Source organism: Pituophis catenifer, unplaced genomic scaffold (genome assembly GCF_029215685.1).
Source record: "Pituophis catenifer annectens isolate HBS135680 unplaced genomic scaffold, rPitCat1.0.hap2 SCAF_10, whole genome shotgun sequence".
In the NCBI taxonomy this organism is placed as follows: domain Eukaryota; kingdom Metazoa; phylum Chordata; class Lepidosauria; order Squamata; family Colubridae; genus Pituophis; species Pituophis catenifer.
In genome coordinates, this window is record NW_027256890.1 from 25,372,715 (window position 1) to 25,397,207 (window position 24,493).

The 24,493-nt window shown below is 44.2% G+C and overlaps 1 protein-coding gene across 3 annotated transcripts in view; it reads right to left on the reverse strand.

Annotated features, from left to right (window-relative positions):
* The window catches only part of MACROD1 (mono-ADP ribosylhydrolase 1), a 251,221-nt gene extending 227,263 nt beyond the window's left edge, over positions 1-23,958 (reverse strand). The window contains exons 1-3 of one of the 3 annotated variants that reach the window (XM_070950325.1): positions 23,599-23,958; positions 19,386-19,487; positions 19,137-19,256 (exon numbers count right to left, since the gene is read on the reverse strand). In XM_070950325.1, coding sequence (XP_070806426.1) covers positions 19,137-19,256; positions 19,386-19,487; positions 23,599-23,857 — 481 coding nt within the window. In that variant the 5' untranslated portion in view covers positions 23,858-23,958. The remainder of the gene's footprint in view (positions 1-19,136; positions 19,257-19,385; positions 19,488-23,598) is intronic. The other 2 variants (XM_070950323.1, XM_070950324.1) reach the window with 2 other exon arrangements.
* Positions 23,959-24,493: the final 535 nt, after the last annotated feature.

Here is a 24,493-nt window from a genome sequence, read left to right on the forward strand (position 1 = left end):
GACAAAACTCAAGACTTCTCTGGGTTACTCAAGCCTGCCTCCTGGACTGTAATATCCCCCCCGGGGGGGAAATTATTTCCTGTCACTTTATAATGGTGGTTTCTGCTAAATTTAACATAAAACTCGAGTTCATTACTATGGCATTAGATAGGCTCCAGGATTTTGCCCGCAGGTTAATGGATTTCTCCTGGGGATGAAAGCGCCATTTTTCAGCGGGAAGCCACGACAAGCAGGGCAAAGGGTGATGCCACTCCTGGGGAGATGGAGGTCTTTGGGAGGGGGGAGGGGGGACTCTGGGTCTCTCTCAGCCTGCAAGGACGGTTGGGGTGGAGGCACAAGCCGACAAGAAGACAACAGCAAAACAAGAATCGTCCGTATCCTCTGGAGCATGCTAAGGCTTCCTTTTTTTAAAAAAAAAAAAAATTCTCCTTGCTATCCAAGCTGCTTGTGGGCTGGTTTATGGAAAGCATGATGACATCGCTTTATATTTAAACAATGCAAAACCATTAATTGGAAAGGATGCAGTAAGGAAAGGGGAAATGTCGATAGTTTAGACACAAAAGGTCTGGATGAAAAACTAGGGTCTTCGGAGGGGCTCCTAAAAGACACCGCTGCCTCTCAAATTCCTGGCACAAAACTTGCAGAGTTGTCCCCCCCGCCCCAAAAAAAACAGCCAGAGTTAACCATCGAGTAACCTGGTCAGTTTCAGTACACATAGCAAGTCCAGTTCTGAAATGACCCCTTCCAGTTTCCTGTGGTTGAGGGTCCTAAAAGGCAAAAGGTAAAGGTTCCCCTCGCACATATGTGCTAGTCATTCCTGGCTCTAGGGGGCGGTGCTCATCTCCATTTCAAAGCCGAAGAGCCAGCGCTGTCCGAAGATGTCTCCGTGGTCATGTGACCGGCATGACTCAACGCCAAAGGCGCACGGAACGCTGTTACCTTCCCACCAAAGGGGGTCCCTGTTTCTCTACTTGCATTTTTTTACCTGCTTTCGAACTGCTAGGTTGGCAGAAGCTGGGACAAGTCACGGGAGCTCACCCCGTTACATGGCACTAGGGATCCGAACTGCTGAACTGCCGGCCTTTTCGATCGACAAACTCAGCGTCTTAGCCACTGAGCCATCTAGCATGTCAAAAAAAATGATAATATAGGCACGACTTTTGAAGGGTCACCTTGAAACCACCACCCCCCAAGGTTTGGGAAGCAGCCCATAGAGATTTGAGGTTTCAGTTTGGACATCAGTGCCAGGGTTGATTGACACCCCAACCGAAACCAATTTTGTCACTTCTTAGAGCAATATGAGAAGTTGGAGAATTTGGGATGGATGGGGAGAAGCACAGAATCCTCCCTCCAACCCCAAAACGAACACTATACATGCGTGCACATAAATAGTTGAGACTCTGAAACCAACTCCCAGCTTTTGAATCCTCCTTATTTTGCTACCTGGGGTGAAAGAAGTGTGTTACCAAAATAATTCGTCGAACACAACCTGCGTCTCAGCAAAAGTGTGTTATGCAACAGCCGAGTTAGTAGGCGTGTTTGACCACATGCACATACCTCATGCAACAACGCAGCTTGTTCGAAGCCCAATGCAACGTTGCAGCTTGTTCTAATGCCCAATGCAACGTTGCAGCTTGTTCTAACACCCAATGCAGCATTGCAGCTTGTTCTAACGCCCAATGCAACATTCCATTTTGTTTTAACGCCCAATGCAATGTTGCAGCTTGTTCTAACGCCCAATGCAACACTGCATCCTGTTTTAACACCCAATGCAACACTGCATCGTCTTTTAACGCCCAATGCAACACTGCATCGTCTTTTAACGCCCAATGCAACATTCCATCATGTTTTAACGCCCAATGCAACATTCCATTGTGTTTTAACACCCAATGCAACATTGCAGCTTGTTCTAATGCCCAATGCAACATTGCAGCTTGTTCTAAAGCCTCATGTAGCATTGCAGTTTAACACCAAACGCATCATTGCACCTTGTTTTCACGCCAGGCCAAATCCTGGCCAACTCCCCCCCCAAATCCATCAAAACCTCAGTCTCTCTTTTCTTCCGTCTTTTTACCGTTTTTTTTCCCCCTTGCCTGAGGGCATCTTGCCATTTGCTTTTTATAAACGCCGCTTTTATTTCTTCTCTAAGCCCACATTTATTGACCTACATCAACCCTTCCAAGGGTTGGGAGGGAGGGATCAGGCGCCTTCTCCTTTATTTTTAAATCTTAAAAATAAAACCCAAGGACGGAAAATTGGGGGTCGAGGAGGAGAGTGAGCGAGGGAGGGAGGGAGGTAGAAAAGATGGATATTAATTTGGGAAGAGGTCAAGAATAGGCAAGAAGGAAAATGTACCGATTGAGTGTGTGTGTGTGTGCACTGGATTTAGAGAATACACACACACACACAAAAAAAAACATGCCTTCCTGAGTTAAGGTTTGGACTTCTGATTTAACAAGAGAAGGAAAGGCAGTCAGGAGGGCCTGGCTCTATTAATAACCCAGAATGCCAGCTCCGAGAGAAGACAGACTCATCACACACCGAGGCACAGCTGGAAAAAAAAAATGCTCCTGGGCCTCCCACGGCCCCCAAATGGATGGCAAAGCGCATCTTCTTAACAGCCTAATTCGTGCTCTGCTCAGGGAGCAGAAAACATCGGTAGTTAACCGATGCTGCTAAAACATCTGACGGCCTGACCCAGATGGAGGCAGGCAGAGGCAGAGGCTGGGAGTAAGACGGAAAGGTGAGATTGTGTCCTCTGGCAACCGGGGGGGTGGGGGGATGGGGTGGGGGGGGTGTTTCTCAACCTTGGGAACTTGAAGAGGGGTGGACGGACTACAACTCCCAGCTGGCTGGGGAATTCTGGGAGTGAAAAGTGTCAGAATAAAGCTGGAAGCAGAGGTGGTATTCAGCCGGTTCGGACCGGTTCACCGGAACCGGTTGCAGAAATCGCGAGCGAGTGTGCCCATATACGACGAACCGGTAGTAACATAATGCGAAACTCACCGCTGGCTGGAAGGGACCTTGGAGGTCTGCTAGTCCAACCTCCTGCTCAAAGCAGGAGAAATCCTTATACCAGTAAACTTTTTGCCGTCCCGTGCCAAAAGCGGGGGTCATACGTGCGCGTGCCCATACCCATAATTCAATGCGCTCCGCTCCCCTCACATGCATGCGTGATCCCTTGCGCGACCCCTGCTTTTGGCACACAATGGCCCAGTGGACCCGTTTTTTCGCCCTCCCAAGCTCCAGAGGCTTCCTTGGAGCCTGGGGAGGGCGAAAACTGCCTTCCCCACCCCTCCCAAAGGCCTTCCGGAGGCCGGAAACGGCTCATTTTCTGACTCCCGGTGGGACTGGAAGACCCGAAAATCAGCTGGCCGGCACACCCATGCACGCTGGAGCTGAGGTAGAGCAACGCTCGTGTGATCACAGATTTGGCTCCATGTGCCACCTGTGGGTTCGCCATCACGGTACTATACTATTTCTAACAAATGACAGTCCAATTTTTCTTAAAATCCTCCAGGGATTTTTTGTAGAAAAAAAAATGCTTTTAAAAGTTAAAAATAAAAGTTGGCCACACCCACCCAGTCACATTACTCCCACCACCACCAAGCCACGCCCACGCAACAGGTAGTAACAAATTTTACATTTCACCACTGGGTATAAGCCATAGTATCCACTGGATATAAGCCATAGATCTCTACGGGGTGAAGAGGAGTCCCTGTATATTTAAATCGCCTCTGGTCTCCCACTTTCTTTTTAAAAAATGCCCAAATCCTGGCTTCCTTTCAGACCCCTGCTAAAATATGAAGAGTGCACAGCCTACAAACCAGCCCGAACTCCATGGAGGACACCAGCCATATGTCGAGCATATGGCTGAGCATTCAGCACAGATCAAGGGTGAAGTTTATGTGCCGCTTCGGCCAGCGCTGCGCCAAATTTGCCAAAAAGGTGACAGATTTTCAAAATAGCAAAGTGTTTCTTAAAAGGGAGAGGGCTTACATGGAGCTGTTTCGCTTTAAAAAAAAAGAAAAAGAAAGTCACGATCAATCCTAAAAGCCCAAACACTGGAAACATGAAACAGATCAACCAGAACCAGAGATTTTCATCGTTTTAAATCAAGAGCACCTAATAAAATAACACATCGTGCCATGTCTGGTGGGGAAATCTGGGAGCTGAAGTCCACAGATTTTAAAGCTGGGGAATTCTGGGGGTTGAAGTCCATCCATCTTAAAGCATGCTAGCTGGGGAATTCTGGGAGTTGAGGTCCACATATCTTAAAAGCACAGCTGGCTAGGGAAACCAGGAAGCAATTTTCTCAGGGTGTTCCGACTTTCCAAACATCTGCATCTTTGGCTGAGAAGCCCAGAAGATTCGCACCCACCCACCCATTGCTCCCAAGCAGGATGAATTCTAGTCAAATCTATCTGGAGCTCAGAATAGAATAACAGAGTTGGAAGGGACCTTGGAGGTCTTCTAGTGAACCCTCTGCTTAGGCAGGAAACCCTACACCCACTTCAGACAAATGGTTATCCAACATCTTCTTCAAAACTTCCAGTGTTGGAGCATCCACAACTTCTGGAGGTAAGTTCTGGGCCTGGTGGCTCAGCAGACTGATAGCATTGTGATTAACACCAGCTGTCTGCAATTTACTGCTGGTTCGAATCTCTCCAAGGCTCAAGGTTGACTCAGCCTTCCATCCTTTCTAAGGTAGGTTAAATGAGGACCCAGTTTGTGGGGGCAATAAGCTGACTTTGTATAAATATACAAAAGGATGAAGGCTATTGCTTAGCGCATTGTAAGCCGCCCTGAGTCTCCGGAGAAGGGCGGCATATAAATCAAATTAAAAAAAAAAAAAGTTGTTCCAATGATTGTTTTGTTTGTTTTATTGTTTGTTTTATTAAATTTATATACCACCCTACTCCCGAAGGACTCAGGGCGGTGAACAGGCACAAAATAAAATACATAAATACAAAAGTTAGAAACATAATTAAAACCAAATTAAATAATTTAGCCCAAGACAATTAAAAATCCCAATAATTTAAAACAAATTAAAATTTCAATTTAAAAATTTAAAAGAAAGGGGAGAAAAATTGATTGTTCTAACAGTCAGGAAATTTCTCCTTAGTTCTAATTTTCTTCTCTCCTTGATTAGTTCCACCCATTGCTTCTTGTCCTATGTTGAGGTGCTTTGGAGAATAGCTTGACTCCCTCTTCTTTGTGGCAGCCCCTGAGATATTGGAACACTGCTATCCTGTCTCCCCTAGTCCTTCTTTTCATTAAACTAGACATATCACATCTGGAGGGGGACAATTCCTGTGCCCTTGCCTTAACACCTCCCCCCCAATTGGCGATACTGGCATCGTCGCACTGTCTCTTTATGGCCAGGAGGCTGCCTGCGGTGGGCAAAGGCAGCTACAGCCACCAGCTGCAAATCAAGACTTGCTAAGTGGGGTTCGCACCCTGCTAAAACAGCTGTCAGGCGTGGCTCCGTTTAGCACTGCCAGAGCAGGCCTGACACATTTGCTGGCAGCCCAGGGCAGGGATAGTGAGGGATCCCCGCTGCTCTTTGCATATGGTGCCTGCCTCGGACGATATCCGGCATAAGGAAGCTTATTGGTTTAAAAAAAAAAAAAAGGGAGTGGGGGGAAAAGCAGCTGGAAAAAAAAGGCCTTCCCTCAATTGTGGGCCTGGCTAGTCTAGTGAAGAGGAGGACCAGGGGAGACAGGAGAGCATCTTCCAATATTTGAGGGGTTGCCCCAGAGAGGAGGAAGGGGGTCGAGCTATTTTCCAAAGCACCTGAAGGCCAGACAAGGAACAATGGATGGAAACTGACCAAGGAGAGATTCAACCTGGAAATAAGGAGACATTTTCTGACAGTGAGAACAATCAACCCATGGAAGAGAAGTTGCCTTTGGAAGTTGTGGGAGCTTCATCCCTGGAGGCTTTCAAGAAGAGACTGGAGTGCCATCGGTCAGAAATGGTGTAGGCAGGGTCTCCTGCTTGGGCAAGGGGTTGGACTAGATGACCTACAAGGTCCCTTCCAACTCTGTTATTCTAGATGCAGGCAGATCCTCTATGCCCTCCCTCCTGCCAAGACCCCTCCCTGCAAAGCTGCTCTGCAAAGCATCTTAAGCTTCGTCTCTGTTAGCAGGAGGAAAATTGCCTTGGACAAAACCACTGCGGAATTCACTCTCGCGGCCAAAACGCGGGCACACAGGCCCACAGGCCATTAATCAAACTTGGCTCTGCAGCCGAGCAAAGGGGGGGACATGCTCCGAATTTGGTTTGGATGCCAGAAGAGGGAAGATGAGTTCTAACACAAAGGGGTACCCGCCTTGCCATAATTACAAGGGGCCAGGCATTCATTCATTCATTCATTCATTCATTCATTCATTCATTCATTCATTCATTCAGTGTTTCCCCGAAAATAAGACCCTGTCTTATATTTTTTGAACCCCGAAATAAGGGCTTAGTCTTATTTTCGGGGAGGTCTTATTATTTTGGGGCGCGTGGAGCAAGACGGGGCTCCTCTTGCCATCTTACCTGATTTCCAGCTCTGCATTTAAATATTTTGGGGGAGAGGCTTATTTTAGCGCATGCACTCAAAAGCCTGATTGGGCTTATTATCAGTGGATGTCTTATTTTATATATATATATATATATAAAACAAACTATTCTAAAAATACGAGTTTCAGGTATATTAGTAAAAAAAGAAACAGACATACTGCGAACTCCAAAACTTAAGATTTTAAAGTTTTAAAAGAATTAAAATTTTATTTTACTAAGCTTTCATCAGCCCCATCTGCTGACATTGTCAGAGTATTAAACTACCATTACAGAGATCTCTGCCTATTATACTATATATATATATATATATATATATATATATATATATATATATATATATATATATATATATTGCATACAAATAATACAAACATAATACATATAATTCTAAATACGATAGATAGATAGATAGATAGATAGATATAAAAATACAAATATTACAGTTCACACACACACAAACGGAGTCCTTTTTTATTATTATTATTATAACCCGGGCATTCATGGTAAGAAGGGGAGCAAAATTAAGGTTAAACCGTGGAAAAGTAGAGAAAAAAACTTCCCCAAGCTGGCTGAATATATTTCTTTGGCCCCTTGGGCGAGGTGTTGGTACACATCGATTAATCTTGTGCGAATTACTGGGCTCAACGCTATTAGTGTTAGGGTGGGTATATATATATATATATATATTTACTGTATGCGACTGTATTGGATTTTGATTAGGGGGTGCGTGTTTAAACTGCTGTTGTGTGTTGTTAGGTGCCCAGAGCCACTTGGCGAACAGGCAGTCGTATAAACTGAAGAGATAAAGATAAATAAAACAGGTTACACAAAGCTTCCAAACGGATGGGATTTTTTGGGAGGGGGGAAAAAAAAGAAGCAGTCCTGCTTTTTAAAAGTCTTCCAATATCTGCTTGAAATCTTTCCACAAACCCGATCAGGTGTCATTGCATTCTCTGGGGGAACTAAATGGATAAATACAAGGAAACACCAGATTTTGAGGCTCCAGTCCAGCTACGATCAGAAGATTCTTATTTATCGGCTACGTTTCCAGGCTGGCCAACGAAGCCAGTCCCCCTAGGCAGTGTACTAATCCTATAAAAATATAATGCAAAATAAACTAAGCATTCAAAGGGACGAGCGGATTCAGAGTACAGCTGCTCCCGAATCAGCTGCCCAATTGTAAAGGGAGGAGAAAACCCCCCAATTATGACATTATACATTATCCTGCATTATTACAGGAGCCTTGTTGGTTATCCATATTTTTCTGGGTGCAATTCAAGGAACTGGTTATTTACCTACCAACCAAGTCCCGTTATCAGTCAGGTTCTGGGCACCTTAAGATCATCTATTCTGTGTACTGGTAGTCCTCAACTTACAACCATTCGTTTATTGGCCAACAACAAGAGGAAAAAAGGGACTTTCGTCGTAACTTACGACCTGTGCAGCATCCCCCAGGGTCACGTGATCAAAATTCAGGGCACTTTGGGAAGTGACTCATAGTTGTGACGGTCGCAGTCATGTCAAGGGGTCACATGATCTCCTTTTGGGAGATCTTCTGACAAGCAAAGTCCACGGAGAAGCCAGATTCACTCAACAACCGTGTGACTTAACAGCTGCAGCGGTTCACTTAACAACGGTGGCGAGAAAGGACGTACAATGGGGCAAAACTCACTTATGAGCTGCGGTGGCGCAGTGGTTACAATGCAGTACTGCAGGCTACGTCTGCTGATCACCGGCTGCCAGCAGTTTGGCAGATCGAATCTCACCAGGCTCAAGGTTGACTCAGTCTCCCGTTCTTCCGAGGTGGGTAAAATGAGGACCCGGATTGTTGGGGGCAAGAGGCCGACTCTGTAAACCACTTAGAGAGGGCTGTAAAAGCACCGTGCAGTGGGATATAAGTCTAAGTGCTATTGGTATTGCCCGCCCTTCCTTCCTTCCTTCCTTCCTTCCTTCCTTCCTTCCTTCCTTCCTTCCTTCCTTCCCTCCCTCCCAGTGGCTAGAATGCAGCATTGCAGGCTAACTCACTGCTCACTGTCAGGAGTTCGATCCTACCTGGCTCAAGGTTGACTCACGTCCTTCTGAGGTCGGTAAAATGAGGACCCAGATTGTTGGGGAGCAAGAGACTGACTCGTAAACCGCTTAGAGAGGGCTGTAAAGCACTATGAAGCGGTATATAAATCTAAGTGCTATTGCTATTAACAAATGTCTCACTTAACAACATAAATTTTGGGCTCAATTGTGGTCACAAGTCCAGGACCACCTGAGCAATCTATTGTTCAGATGCTAATCTTCTCCACCATGGCCTCTAAAATATACTGCCCGGCCCCCAGCTAGAGCAAATGCAATAAATAAAATAAACAAAGGGCTAAAAATGAAAGACAGAAAAAACTAGGAGAAGAAACATCGATGGTAAGAGAGGAAAAGGGCTGGACGGTACAAGCTACACCAGAGAAATCTTGCCAACTACTGTACAATGTGGTAGCTAAAAGGTAAAGGTTCCCCTCGCACATACGTGCCAGTCATTCCCGACTCTAGGGGTCGGTGCTCATCTCCATTTCAAAGCCGAAGAGCCAGCACTGTCCGAAGACGTCTCCGTGGTCATGTGGCCGGCATGACTCAATGCCAAAGGCACACGGAAAACGCTGTTCCCTTCCCACCAAAGGTGGTCCCTGTTTTTCTACTTGCATTTTTTTTTTAACGTGCTTTCAAACTGCTACCTTGGCAGAAGCTGGGACAAGTCACGGGAGCTCACCCTGTTACGCTGCACTTGGGATTCGAACCGTTGAGCTGCCGACCTTTTGATCGACAAGCTCAGCGTCTTAGCCACCGAGCCACCGCGTCCCCTAATGAGGTAGCTAGCTATCTCAAAAAACCATAATAGATTTGGGCAGCCCAGAAAGAGGGTTATCAGCAGATATTCACTTAATGCGCGACTGCTGCATTTTTCATTGCCATCGGTCGGATTTTTCTGCCCCAGGGGTCAAAATAATTCCTCTCGCCTTAGGGAACAGCAGGCCTTGATTCAGGGGAGCGAGGCTATCACTTATTTCTTTGCCTCAGGGAAGCCCCCCCAAAACACCCAGCGAGGAACAAGAGGGAGACATTAAGTTAAATTCACATCAGAGACATTCCTTGTGGGGGAAAAAAAGTGTGTGGAATGAGCCTGGGGGGCCGAGGAGTTAATATGCTGGTATAGCTAAAGCTTCCACCAGGCCTCCAGGTTGCCTGTGGCCCCCCAGATACATGACTTGGAGGTCCCCAGAAATCTTGCAAAATTATATTTATTTATTAAGAAGATTTATAGGACTGCCCAGCTCACTCACGGTGATTCCTTCCCTCCTTCCTTCCGGTTTCCTTCCTTCCTTCCTTCCTTCCTTCCTTCCTTCCTTCCTTTCCTTCCTTCCTTCCTTCCTCTTCCTAGTGGTTAGAATGCAGCATTGCAGGCTAACTCTGCCCACTGCCAGAAGTTCGATCTTGACTGGCTCAAGGTTGACTCAGCCTTCTGTCCTTCCGAGGTGGGTAAAATGAGGACCCAGATTGTTGGGGAGCAAGAGGCTGACTCTGTAAACCGCTTAGAGAGGGCTGTAAAGCACTGTGAAGCGGTATATAAGTCTATATTATACACTTATAGCAATACTATTGCTATTGACATGACCTTGGTAACTGCATGGTCGTCGAGTGACAATCCCCAGGGGGAGAGGCTTCTCTGTGGGGGCACCTGCCCTCTGGAACGAGTTACCCCCAGGAATACGACTGATCCCGGACCGCCGTACTTTCCGCCGAGCATTGAAGACTTTCTTATTCCAGCAAGCCGGGCTGGCTTAAAATTTTAATGGGCTCTTTTATGGGTAAAGGGTTTTAAAAAATTTAGGGAAGCCAAACTGATTTAATTCTGTTTTAATTTATTTTAATTTTTCTATTGTATGTATTTTAATTTTGGCTGTTCACCGCCGAGTCCTTCGGGAGAAGGGCGGTATACAAATTTAATAAAACATAAACATAAACAATACTTCCAAATCCCCATTAGCAGGGCCTGCCCTCCTCCATCTCCCCCAAAACCTGCCTTGCAAGGGTTGCTTAATGCACTTCCAACCTCCCTGTGAAATATCGCCTGGCAGCAACCATAAAAGGGAGCTGAGACAAGAGCCATCTGATTGGGGAAGCGATCCCCATTTAAGCCTGGCGGACGCCTGCTGCAAATCTCTATTTTTATGGCGATTTTTATAGTCCAAAGGTGGAAAGAGACAAGAGGGGGGTGGGGAGAGGGGAAGGGAGAGGGGGAGAAAAAAGAAAGAAGGAATAACTCACACTTATTGCTCTAAAAAAGGGCCGTTTATGGCCATTGCAGAAGTTCTCTTTGAAGAAAGCTATGGGGAAGAAGGAGATAGATAGATAGATAGATAGATAGATAGATAGATAGATAGATAGATAGATAGATAGATATAATTTGTGTCCCTTTATTGCTTTTTGCAAGTAACTTAAGGTGGTGAACATCTTCCTCTTCCTATTTTCTTCACAACTATAGGTGAGTTGGGCCGAGAGAGAAGGATTGGCCCAAAATCACCCAACAGCTAAAGTGGGACTAGAACTCACTACCTCCTGGTGATTGGCTCAAAGTCACCCAGCCAGCTTTCATGCCTAAATTGGGACTAGAACTCACCGTCTCCTGCTGATTGGCCCAAAGTCTCCCAGCTGGCTTTTATGCCTAAAGTGGGACTAGAACTCACCGTCTCCTGGTGATGGGCCCAAAATCACCCATCCGGCTTTCATGCCTAAAGTGGGACTAGAACTCACCGTCTCCTGGTGATTGGCCCAAAGTTTCCCAGTTGGCTTTCATGCCTAAAGTGGGACTAGAACTCACCGTCTCCTGGTGATTGGTCCAAAGTCACCCATCCAGCTTTCATGCCTAAGGTGGGACTAGAACTCACCATCTCCTGGTGATTGGCCCAAAGTCACCCAGGCGGCTTTCATGCCTAAAGTGGGACTAGAACTTATAGTCTCCTGGTGATTGGCCCAAAGTCACCCATCCAGCTTTCATGCCTAAAGTGGGACTAGAACTCACCGTCTCCTGGTGATTGGCCCAAAGTTTCCCAGCTGGCTTTCATGCCTAAAGTGGGACTAGAACTCACCGTCTCCTGGTGATGGGCCCAAAATCACCCATCCAGCTTTCATGCCTAAAGCCGGACTAGAACTCACTGTCTCCTGGTGATTGGTCCAAAGTCACCCATCCAACTTTCATGCCTAAGGTGGGACTAGAACTCACCGTCTCCTGGTGATTGGCCCAAAGTCTCCCAGCTGGCTTTTATGCCTAAAGTGGGACTAGAACTCACCGTCTCCTGGTGATGGGCCCAAAATCACCCATCCAGCTTTCATGCCTAAAGTGGGACTAGAACTCATCGTCTCCTGGTGATTGGCCCAAAGTCTCCCAGCTGGCTTTTATGCCTAAAGTGGGACTAGAACTCACCGTCTCCTGGTGATTGGTCCAAAGTCACCCATCCAGCTTTCATGCCTAAGGTGGGACTAGAACTCACCGTCTCCTGGTGATTGGCCCAAAGTCTCCCAGCTAGCTTTTATGCCTAAAGCCGGACTAGAACTCACTGTCTCCTGGTGATTGTCCCAAAGTCACCCAGGCGGCTTTCATGCCTAAGGTGGGACTAGAACTCACCATCTCCTGCTGATTGGCCCAAAGTTACCCAGCTGGCTTTCATGCCTAAAGTGGGACTAGAACTCACCATCTCCTGGTGATTGGCCCAAAGTCACCCAGCCAGCGTTCATGCCTAAGTCTGGACTAGAACTTACGGCCTCCTGGTTTTTATCCTTAGACTAAACTGGCTATCCTAAGGCAACCGAGAGGATTTCTTTAGCCTTGGGGAAATCAACTCGAGTGCTATTCAATCTTTTGGGGACTGAACGGGAGGATGGACCTCAGCAAAAGATGGTTGGCATCTCTCCTCTTGCCTAAGATCCTCCCCCCCCCTTTTTTTTTTTTTTTTGGCTGATGCAGCAGCCGGCAAGGAAGGGGCGCATCAGAGATGTGACGTGATTTCTTCCGCAGCAGTAACAGCAGTGAAAGTCTCAAACTCTTCCTCCAAACAGTGTTCTTTTTTTTTTTTTGGCTTCTAAGAATAACTGCATTAGCTACCGGAGACCTTACTCCTCGTCTCCACGGAGTTGGCCAATTGCCTTGCCGCTTCAGCGACCGTATCGCAGGGACATCCCTGGGACGAATTCTGGAGGTTAATCAGGCCCTGCGATTAATTATGCAGTTAATTAATGTCAGGTAATTAAGCGCTATTTCATTCTGTCAGTCCTGGACCGGTGGAATTGCACCAAAAGCCATGGAGGCAGAATCGACTTCTCCGCTTTTGGGCTTTGCCTGTCGGGGGTCGGGATGGGGAATTCCGGATTTGGGTGATAGCCCCCCCCACACACACACACACACAAAATGGAAAATGGGATTGAAAAGAGGAGGTGGAGAACAAAGAGGAAATAAGTTTGAGGGGAGTACCAGTTTGGTCTGGTAATGAAGGCGCCAGGCTAGAGACCAGGGGATAGGGAGTTCTAGCCCCACTTAGGCAAGGAAATCGGCTGGGTGACCCTTGAGTTAATCACCAGGAGATGATGAGTTCTAGTCCCGCCTTAGGCATGAAAGCCAGCTGGCTGACTTTGGGGCAGTCCCTCCCTCTCAGCCGAACCTACCTCACGAGGCTGTAGTTGTGGGGAAAATAGGAGGAGGAAGGAGTATTTTGTATGATTGGCACCTTGAATAATAATAATAATAATAATAATAATAATAATAATAATAAGAAGAAGAAGAAGAAGAAGAAGAAGAAGAAGAAGAAGAAGAAGAAGTTATATATTATTATTATTATTATTATATTATTATTATTATTATTAATAATAATAATAGCAGGCAATAATAAAAACAAACAGATCTCCATGGAAATTACTGAGCAATGAGATTACAAAATTCTTTTTCAAAACCCAGATTTTTCTTTATTGTTCTACTAATCTCCTTCCTTCTTCCTTCCTTCCTTCCATCCATCCACCCATCCCTTCCCCTCTAATCCTTCCTTGCCTCCCTCCCTTCTCTCCCCTTTTCCTTCCTTCCTTTTCCTTCCCCTTTCCTCTAATCCTTCCCTCCCTTCTGTCCTTCTTTCTTTTTTCTTTTTCTTTTTCCTTTCTTTTTCTTTCTCTCCCTTTCTCCTTCCTTCCCTTTCCTTCCCCTTCCTTCTAATCCTTCCCCCCTTCTGTCCCCCTTTTCTCTTTCTTTCTTTTTCTTTCTTTTTCCTTTCTTTCTTTTTGTTCTCTCTCTCCCCCTTTCTCCTTCCTTCCTTCCTTCCTTCCATAAAGCCAATGTATTGCCATAGTTCCATTTTGCCAAATGCAGGAAAGCAGTCTTCCAGTTTTCAGCCACTATAGTTACAGGTGGCTCCATCCCAAAAGAAATCCAGGGGAAGCTGCCCACCAAATGCTCACTGCTCAGCCAATTCTGCGAATCCTGCTGACTACAGCTTTGCCAACTGACCAGCGGTAAACAAAGCAGGGTTGTTTTAGGGCGATGCGCGAGCCCCGTGGAGAAGTTCTCCTTCTAAAGAGACGTGCCGTAGCCTTTTTTTAAGTGTGAGGCCGGCTGCTGGGAAGAGGGGTCAGCACAACCAAACAAGGCCAGCCCACCCTGGGCTTCCTAAGTAGCAGCTCGGATTGTGTTGCAGCTCCACTGGCGGCTAACGTCCGCCAGCAATTGGACCGCTGGAGTGACAGATGCGTCGATTTGCGTTGACAATTTGCCACTCTAATAGCTGCCTGGAGCTTTTGCCTCCCTCATTTGGCGGGCTGATAACCGTGCCCGGCGATTGGTAATGCCAAAGTAACGCAGGCACTCAATCCATCCATCTCTCCAATAAAACACCCAGCTGGGAAAACACAACGCCAATCTTCCCACCAGCCAGTCCCCCACAGCGCCTTAACTCTGAGAGAGAGAGAGAGAGGCAGGGAGAGAGAGAAGAGGGAGAGGAGAGGAGAGGAGAGGAGAGGAGAGGAGAGGAGAGGAGAGGAGAGGAGAGAAGAGAAGAGAAGAGAAGAGAAGAGAAGAGAAGAGAAGAGAAGAGAAGAGAAAATGGAATGAAATAGAGTAGAATTTACAATTTACAAGAAGAGAAGAGAAGAGGAGAGGAGAGGAGAGGAGAGGAGAGGAGAGGAGAGGAGAGAATTAGAATAGAAAAGAATTAGAATTAGAATTAGAATTAGAATGGAATGGAATAGAAAATGGAATGGAATGGAATGGAACAGAGAATGGAAGAGAAATAGAAATAGGAAGAGAAATGAGAAGAGAAGAGAAGAGAATTAGAATAGAAAAGAATTAGAATTAGAATGGAATGGAATGGAATGGAATGGAACAGAGAATGGAAGAGAAATAGAAATAGGAAGAGAAATGAGAAGAGAAGAGGAGAGGAGAGGAGAGGAGAGGAGAGGAGAGGAGAGAATTAGAATAGAAAAGAATTAGAATTAGAATTAGAATTAGAATTAGAATTAGAATTAGAATTAGAATTAGAATTAGAATTAGAATTAGAATTAGAATTAGAATGGAATGGAATAGAAAATGGAATGGAATGGAACAGAGAATGGAAGAGAAATAGAAATAAGAAGAGAAGAGGAGAGGAGAGGAGAGGAGAGGAGAGGAGAGGAGAGGAGAGGAATAGAAAAGAACTGGAATTGGAATTGGAATTGGAATTGGAATTGGAATTGGAATTGGAATTGGAATTGGAACTGGAACTGGAACTGGAACGGAATGGAATAGAATAGAGAATGGAAGAGAAATAGAAATAGGAAGAGAAATGAAGAGAAGAGAAGAGAAGAGAAAAGAGGTGGCTGATCCTACAAGGACCACATCAGGTTGAAAGCTACTCAGGTGACCCAACAGAAAAGATGCCAGGGGATGGAAGGAGAAGAACCCAGCAGAATTCCAGTCCAGGTCTCGCAATCTGGAGGCTAAACCATCAATGAAGAATTGAGGGAGCTAGGTATGTCCAGTCTAAGGAAGAGAAGGATTAGGGGGGGACATGCTAGCACTCTTCTGGTAGTTGAGAGGGGATGCAAGAGGGGGCTCCGCCGATTCTCCAAAGCATCGGAGGACAGTAAAAGGAAGCCACAGATGGAAACTTATCAAGGAGACATTTCGATCGGCAGATTAAAAACACACAGACAAAATCTTGCCACCTGCGATATAATTTTGACATTGTACAGGTAGTCCTCGACTTATAACAGTTCATTATTCAAAGTTACTGCTTTGGAAAAAAAGGGACTTTTAGCTGTTGGAATAGAATAGAATTTTTTTATTGGCCAAGTGTGATTGGACACAAAAAGCAATTTGTCTTTGGTGCATATACTCACACTTACGACCATTGGCAGCATCCCCAGAGTCATGGGATCAACATTCGGGATGCTGGACAACTGACTCATATTTATAAGAACTGCAGCGAGCCACTTAACTGCAGAAAGAAAGTTCGTAAAATGGGACAAAAAAACCCCACTTAACAAATGTCTTGCTTAGCAACAGACATTTTTTTGCTCAGTTGTGGTCGTAAGCCGAGGACGACCCTGTGTATGCTCACAGGATTTATTCTGTCCAAAACCCGTGCACAAAACTTTCCAATGGCTCGCCTGTATGGTGTTTTGTTTTTTTTTTAAATCATCAATACAGTAGAAACAAAAATATTATTTACAATTTTTAAAATGTATAATATTGAAGTATATCGATGCCTTGCCGGCTGCATATGCTGGCGCCCCGGGAGGTGTTAACCACACATCTGGTGTCTGTAAGAGCTTTGAGACCATGATTGTGTTAGGTTTCTGTCACGGAGACAAGGTCAAAAGGAAATAAACACCCTGCTTGCTTGGTTAAGCTGCCACAGACCACCCTGCTTGACGAATCTCCTGCAAACCTACAAATTGGATTGCATCAAAGCAAGGAAAGGAAACATCACTGCTGCTGTTAGTTTTTTTTTTTTTTTTTTCACAGCTAGGAAATAAAATTGGATTGTCGGGTAACCTTAATTTACATTCAACTGTACCTATGAATTAAGGACATACGGACATTATGATGTACAAGGAAAGAGTGATGAAGCACCCGCCCCCCCCCAAAAAACACAAACTCGTTAGCAAAGACTTATAAACAACGCTAATAAAAACCTGCTGATTTATTTGCTATGGCGAAATTCAAACCGGAATCAAATCCTGAATTCTGATTCTTTGGCGGCCCCCAGTGTTCGCGGCGAGCAACGGCACCAGGTCTTTGCTGAGTCAACGGTATTTTGGGCAGAATAGAATAGAATAGAATAGAATAGAATAGAATAGAATAGAATAGAATAGAATAGAATAGAATAGAATAGAATAGAATAGAATAACAGAGTTGGAAGGGACCTTGGAGGTCTTCTAGTCCAACCCTCTGCCCAGGCAGGAAACCCTACACCGCTTCAGACAAATGGTTATCCAACATCTTCTTAAAAATTTCCAGTTTTGGGGCATTCACAACTTCTGCAGGCAAGTTGTTCCACTTATTAATTGTTCTAACTATCAGGAAATTTCTCCTTAGTTCTACCCATTGCTTCTTCTCCTGCCTTCAGGTGATTTGGAGAATAGCTTGACTCCCTCTTCTTTGGGGCAGCCCCTGAGATATTGGAAGACTGCTATCCTGTCTCCCCTAGTCCTTTTCTTCATTAAACTAGACATACCCAGTTCCTGCAACCGTTCTTCATGTTTTAGCCTCCAGTCCTCTAATCATCTTTGTTGCTCTTCTCTGCACTCTTTCTAGAGTCTCAACATCTTTTTTACATCGTGGCGACCAAAACTGAATGCAATATTCCAAGTGTGGCCTTACCAAGGCATTATAAAGTGGTATTAACACTTCACGAAATTAAAAATCAGATCGTCTCTCAGTTGTAAAACCCGAGACTGATAAGAACTAAGCATGGGGTTTTTTTCCCAACTTAAAACAGCCATAATTTTCCTCCCTTTCCTCAAATCTTACATTGCAAATGCTACAGAATACAGGCGGTCTGTGTTTAAGCGAGCACTATTGGCATCAGCAACCTGTAAAAATGGTCGTTAAGTGAAACCACAACTGTGTTTGCAAATCTTCCTTCCATTTTCTTTTGCTTTGCAGACATGCAAAGGTCGTAAATGTGAGGCCTGGCTGCAAAGTTACTTTTTTCCCTCACGGTTGTGGCCGCAAATGGCCACTAAACAAGGCAGTCGCAAATGCTTTGACAACTGCTTCTTTCAGAAAATGTCAGAGAGAAATACTCTTGGGGCAATAATAGAACCAATTATTTTTCCGTCTCTCCCCCTCTGTTCTTCATATGGGCTAGATACTGGCAATCCGTATACGCGGCACTCATTTTAAAGAAATGCCCCTACGGGCACATACTGCAGTGCTTGTTTCATTGTCGATTTCCAAAATACTGACAGAAGCAAAAGAACTTCTGACTCACTCACTCAAACAAGGCGGTACTCCTCCAGATGGAGAAAAATTAGTTTTGCCATAATCCCAGCAAGAGCCATTTGTAAAAGTTTTTCAGAACTTCCAAGTTTCACGGAAACCTTATTGCACCTCGACCTTCGATGCCAATCACCCAAATTTTAAGCCATACAACCAGCACAGCAAATCTGTTTTTTAAAGAGTCTGAAGCACGAAAGTGATAGATCAATTTTTAAAATACCTTTGTTAAAAAAATTTAAAAAATACAAACCAATCCACCACACTGAATTAAAAAAAAACCTGGTCACTTACCTTTTGGTTTGACCATCCAATTCCGAAGAATAGAAGCATTCAAAATTGGTCGTTTATTTATTAACTTTGGGAAGGAGACAATACAATCACATGTATTTTTTCCCTGTTATTTATGACTGCATTTTCCCCCACTTCTTTGTCCTCTTAGCTTCTTTTCTATAGATATTCTGTCTTCCAAAAGCTTCAAAAGTTTCTATTGTGCATATATGCATTTTCAAGCAGGCAGATTTTGACCTCTTCGGCCGTTGTGTAATTCACCAATTCCCAACCACAGCAATTTCCAACTGAGTGAACTTCAACTCCCAGAATTCCCCAGTCATTGATGAGAGAATTCTGGGATTGAAGTTCATACATCTTAAAATTGCTAAGGTTGGGAAACAGAGATCTAACTACTTCAAGACACTGTAAAGTTATTTCCTGCGACATCTACTGTACATATGCACACCATACACATGTATCCACTAATTTGACATAATTCTTTTAGCTTTTTCCCCATCCCTATGATAGTAGTTAGCTTAAAAACACTGCAAAGTTTGGACTGCAGAAATTGCAAATTTTGATCTTGCCAAGAGCAGGTCTCAAAACTTGGCATCTTTAAGACTTGTGGACCAATTCTGGGAATTGAAGTCCACAAGTCTTAAACTTGCGAAGTTTGGAGACCCCTGGCCAAGAGCATGCCCGCTCCTTTTCTTCCGTTCTTAAACCCAAATGAGGAATGCAAAAATCACATCTGACATGATCAGCCCCCTTACAAAGTCAAAGTCCACCGTTTACTCACCAGCATTGACGATCGCGTCAACCTCCAACTTGGTAATGTCTCCTCGGAAAAGGGAGATTTTCCCGTTCAGATTATTATCCTTGGGGTAATTGGTTTCTTCGGGTTGCTGGATCCGAGCGCCTGGCGTGAAAGGGGGGAAGAGATGAAGATGATGATGATGATGATTATGATGATGATGGGGGGAATGAAGATATTTCTCTGTCATTGATTTTAAAACAGCTTTTTAAAAAAAAAAAAAAAAAGACTCACTTTTGGCCATTTCTTTCCATGTGGGGATCTGCTTCAGTTTGACGAAATCTTTGGTGAAGTAATGTGCACGACGCTGTTTGTTGTTTAGTCCTTTCAGAAATGCTGAACGGGAAGATAAAGCAGGGGAGAAAGAAAAGAATGGTTAGTGATTCAAATTCGGGGGGGATTCAAGGGAATCTGCATGTTCTGCCCCAGCTATGGACCCCAAAGAACGCAGCACACACAAAGTCCGTACAAACCTTAGTTTACTAATTAAGCTTATGAGCTTTCTCAGTAGTTGTTCTAACACAAGTACAATTTAAATCAGTCTTTTCTGAACAAGAGCTGTTAATTTAACTTCATTAACAGCCGACAAGAATCCAAAGAATAATAACTCAATTCTGAGGCACAGTATTTCAGATAACCGTAATCTTATTGTGGTTGGCAGAATGCCCAGAAGCAATTTGCAGGAAAACTGACAAGAGAGAAGCAAGAGCCAATCAAATGTTTCTGGAATCAAGATGCGAAGAAATATGAACGAAGTTGTTTCCTGCAAATTGCATCAGTCATCGTCCTTCCTTAAATAGGCTAGGGGAGTGGCCAATTAGCCTCAAGCCTTACTCTCGAGGAGACCTCCTCCTGAGGAGCCACTTCTGCCTTTTAACAGCTCTGCACGCTCGTGCATCAAGAAGAGGCTCCTCCTCTTCTTCCTCTTCACTTATGGGAGCTTTTGGAGGTTCTGAAGGCCCTGGCTGAATCCCCGCCTCTGGCACCATATCTTCTCCAGCCTCCTCATTGTCTGACTCAAGCGCCAGCTGCACAGGCTGCTGGCGCAGCACCACACCAGCCTCCTAGCTATTGGAATCAGCTACTAACTGCACAGGCCGCTGACGGGCCACAACACTGCAATAATTTACTGTGTACCAGTTAGAAAAGAATCACTTTTAAGCGATTGTATTGCAACTCCAAAAGAAAATGTTTTCAGTACCTAGAAGAGCTGGTTGGTGAAAAATTTTGCTTTTGGAGTAGCTAAAATCTACAACTGAACATATTTGAGGCCAGGTAGTTCTTGTCTAGTGGAAGCAGCAACTCGGTCATTGAGCAAATCAGTTGCTATGTGAAACCACAATTCTGTTTCTCGACAGACCTGGCAAGGTTGTCCATGCAAGGCCCTGGTCGCAAAGTTATTTTGTGACCGCCATTGTAAGTGTGAATTAAACAAGGCAATCACCGAATGAGGACTACCAATGGCAGCTAGAGCCAGTTTGGTGTAGTGGTTAAGGTGCCAGCCTAGAAAGTGGGTGGCGGTGAGTTCTAGTCTCACCTTAACCATGAAAGTCAGCTGGTGACTTTGGGTCAGTCCCTCCTACCTCACAGGACTATTATGGGGAAAATAAAAGGAAAAAGGAATATTATATATCACCTCCTTGAGTTACCTATGAAGTAAAGAATACCCTATATAGTTTTTATACTATGAAGTTCACGTTATAGTTACCTATAAATTAAAAAAAAACCAGTTAGGATTGTGTATTATCTATTTTATTATTTAGCTCCTATTGTGTATAGGTTCTGTAGAATTTTATCTTCTTAATATTGTAAACTGCCCAGAGGTAGCTTGTGTAGGATGAGCTGTCAATAAATTTAATAAGAAGGAAGGAAGGAAGGAAAGAAGGAAAGAAGGGAGGGAGGGAGGGAGGAACAAAGGAAGGAAGGAAGGAAGGAAAGAAAGACAGAGAAAAGAAAAAAAGAAAGAAGGGAGGGAGGGAGGGAGGAAGGAAGGAAAGAAAGAAGGGAGGGAGGGTGGGAGGGAGGGAGGGAAAAGAAAGGAGAAAAAAGAAAGAAAGAAAGGAGGGAGGGAGAGAGGGGATAGAAAGGAGAAAATGAACAAAAGAAAGAAAGGAGGAAGGGAGGAAGGAAGGAGAAAAAGAAAGAAAGAAAGAAAGAGAGAGAGAAAGGAAGGAAGGGAAGGAAGGAAGGAGAGAGGGGAAAGAAAGGAGAAAAAGAAAGAAAGAAAGAAAGAAAGAAAGAAAGAAAGAAAGAAAGAAAGAAAGAAAGATATAATAATACCCCTTGCACAGCCAGTACAACACAACACACACAAGTTGCAGGAATGAGGAGGTATTAAATAAGGGAATAATACTTATGCTAACCTAAGCAGAGGTTTTTTGCAACATGGATGTGCAAAAACTGAGGAATTAACTTGCTCGGTGATACATGACACATTGCAGTGTGTTGCCCACTGGACTAATCAACTCTTCTCAGAAATTGGAAATTTATTCCCAAGGAAACCCCTTCCTTAATACCAACCTTGGGCACCAAACCGCTTCCAGGCCTCCCCAGGAATATCCCAACCCAGAGCCAGGGACATACAGGCCATTCCCGAGTCCCCAATCAGCTCAGAAATGACTCTCCTTTTGGGGAGCAAAACCAGCCTTGGAGAGGGGCCTATTTTCTTAGGCCAGCCATCTCCCAAAGCCCTTCAGAGGCTGGGCTCCCTTTCAACTACTGGTCCTCAAACCCTTTCAAGGTTTGTTTTTTTTGAAAACCCCAGCTTTTTGCCAGCAAAAAAAAGCACAAAAATGGTCTTTCAAAGAGGCCATTTTCTCAAAGGATAGATGGCAGGCCTAGTCCAGGAGAGGAACCAGGCCCAGGCCGGTTGCTAGGCAACCGAGGCCCTGAGCATTCCATTGCCTGCTCATTGCAAATGGCAGCCTCTTTTTATTTATTTGATTAAATTTAATTTAATACACTTGCCCATCTGTCTCTAAAAGCGATTCTCTCACCTCAGTAACTTTGGGTGGCTTACAAACTTCATAAAGCACAGGCACAAACATTAAACAGAAATTTAACTACAGGCCTAAGACTTACACCCATTTCGGGACCATTAAGTTACAACAACAGTGAAGAAACTGACTTAACGGCTATTTTTTTTAACCCTTATGTTTAAAAATAAACATTTTAACCATGTCTCTTTTTATCTTTAAGTTAAAAATAAACATGTAACCATGTCTCTTTCTACTGTTGTGTTAAAAAAATAAACATGTAACCATGTCCTTCTTTACAGTTCTGTTAAAAATAAACATTTATCTTAACTGTGTCTCTTTTTTTTTTAATCCTTAGGTTAAAAGTTAACATCTTTGTTTTAACTATGTTTCTTTTAACAGTTTTTATATGTAAACCCGCCTACTAGAGTCACTTAGTGGGCAGTGTGCAAATTTAATAAAAAACGGAGCAGAAGCTTGCTTTTCCATGACTAAGAAGAACTGGCAGATTATTAAAAAAAATAAACATTTATTTTAACTGTGTCTCTTTTTTTAATCCTTAGGTTAAAAGTTAACATTTTTGTTTTAACTATGTTTCTTTTTAACAGTTTTTATATGTAAACCGCCTAGAGTCACTTAGGTGAGGTGGGCAGTGTGGAAATTTAATAAAAAATGGGACAGAAGCTTGCTTTTCCATGACTAAGAAGAATAAATCTGCTAAATGTTGGAAATGCCACCAGACACTTGGGTCATATGTGGTGGACATGTCTAGAAGCAAAAAAATAATAATAAATTGGATAAAAATACAAAGGTTGGTTGGAAAAGATGGTGGCGCAGCAGACTAAAGTGCTGTTAAATAACACCAGCTGCCTGCAATTACTGCAAGTTCAAATCTCACCAGGCTCAAGGTTGACTCAGCCTTCCATCCTTTTGAGGTAGGTAAAATGAGAACCCAGTTTGTGGGGGCAATAAGCTGACTTTGTATAAAAAAAAGAACACCGCTTGGGGGTGGGCCAAAAGCCCTACTAAGCAGGTATATACAAAAGTATGAAGGCTATTGCTTAACGCATTGTAAGCCGCCCTGAGTCTCCAGAGAAGGAAGGAAACTAAGTAACAATTTTAATTAGCAATTTTATGATGTTTGTGTGTCTATATTTTTCTTGACTGTACACCGCCTTGAGTCCTACGGGAGAAAGGCAGTATAGAAATATAATAAATAAATAAATAAATAAATATAAATTGAACCAATAAATAAATAAATGATAAAGCAGCACACTGACTTCCAACCAGAAATATTTTTGTTGGGGATTTTGCCCAAAACTTATAGTAAAAGGAATGCATTTTTAATCATACATGTGCTAATTGCAGGTAGAAACTGGAAGGAGACGCAGCCAGGGCAAGGACTTGCAAAGACACACACACACACACACAAATACACACTCACAACCACGCACTCTGCCCTTCTCACTTACATTTAGCCTCCTTCCAGTCAGTGGACGTGGTCAAATCCACCTTAGCAGCCATAGCCAAGGGGGCAGCTGCAGCCCAGCTCCGGATGCCCTGTGCAAACACCCACCGGCTGGCAGCTTTGCCCAAGGGGAACCTGGCCCCGTCCCCTTGCCTCCCACCCGCCTGGCCAGCGATGGGGCGCCCGCCCCACTCCTTCCACAGCCTCCCTAGACTGCCAAGCAACCTAGACTGCTGCTGGAGGGACAGAAACCCGCCTGGCATGGTTGCAAAGCCTCCAGCGGGCAGCTCTGGTTGGTCCCGGGAAAAGGGCAAAGGGATTTTTCTCCCTTATTGATAGATATATATAGAACACCTGGTCCTCGGGCAGCAAGAGCCAAGGAGGGCGCGAGTTGCAACAACAGCAGCTGCTGCTGCTCAACGCACGAGCCCAGCCTCGGTGGCCACGCCCCCGCGCTCGGATCCGAGGTCTTCTGGGAAATGTAGTCTTTGCGAACGCTCCTTAACCACTTCCAGATTTGACATTCTTCAGCTCAGACTAGACTAGACTAGACTAGACTAGACTAGACTAGACTAGACTAGACTAGAATAGAATAGAATAGAATAGAATTTTGGAATGGAATGGAATAGTGTCAGATGTAAATGCCTTATTCTCTAATGTGTAAATAATGTATATATGGAACATCAGGGGTTAACTTATTCTTTGGACTTTAATGTATTCATAATTTACCACTCCCATTCCTGGCTCCACCCCTTGTATATATAAGGAGCCATCCTCCCCATTTTCCTCGCTTCTATCTTGAATATTCAGCGAATATAGAATGCCTATTATGATTAAAGAGAAATATATTTAAATCTCTAACTTCTATTATCTTTATTGAGTCTGATCCTAAAAATATT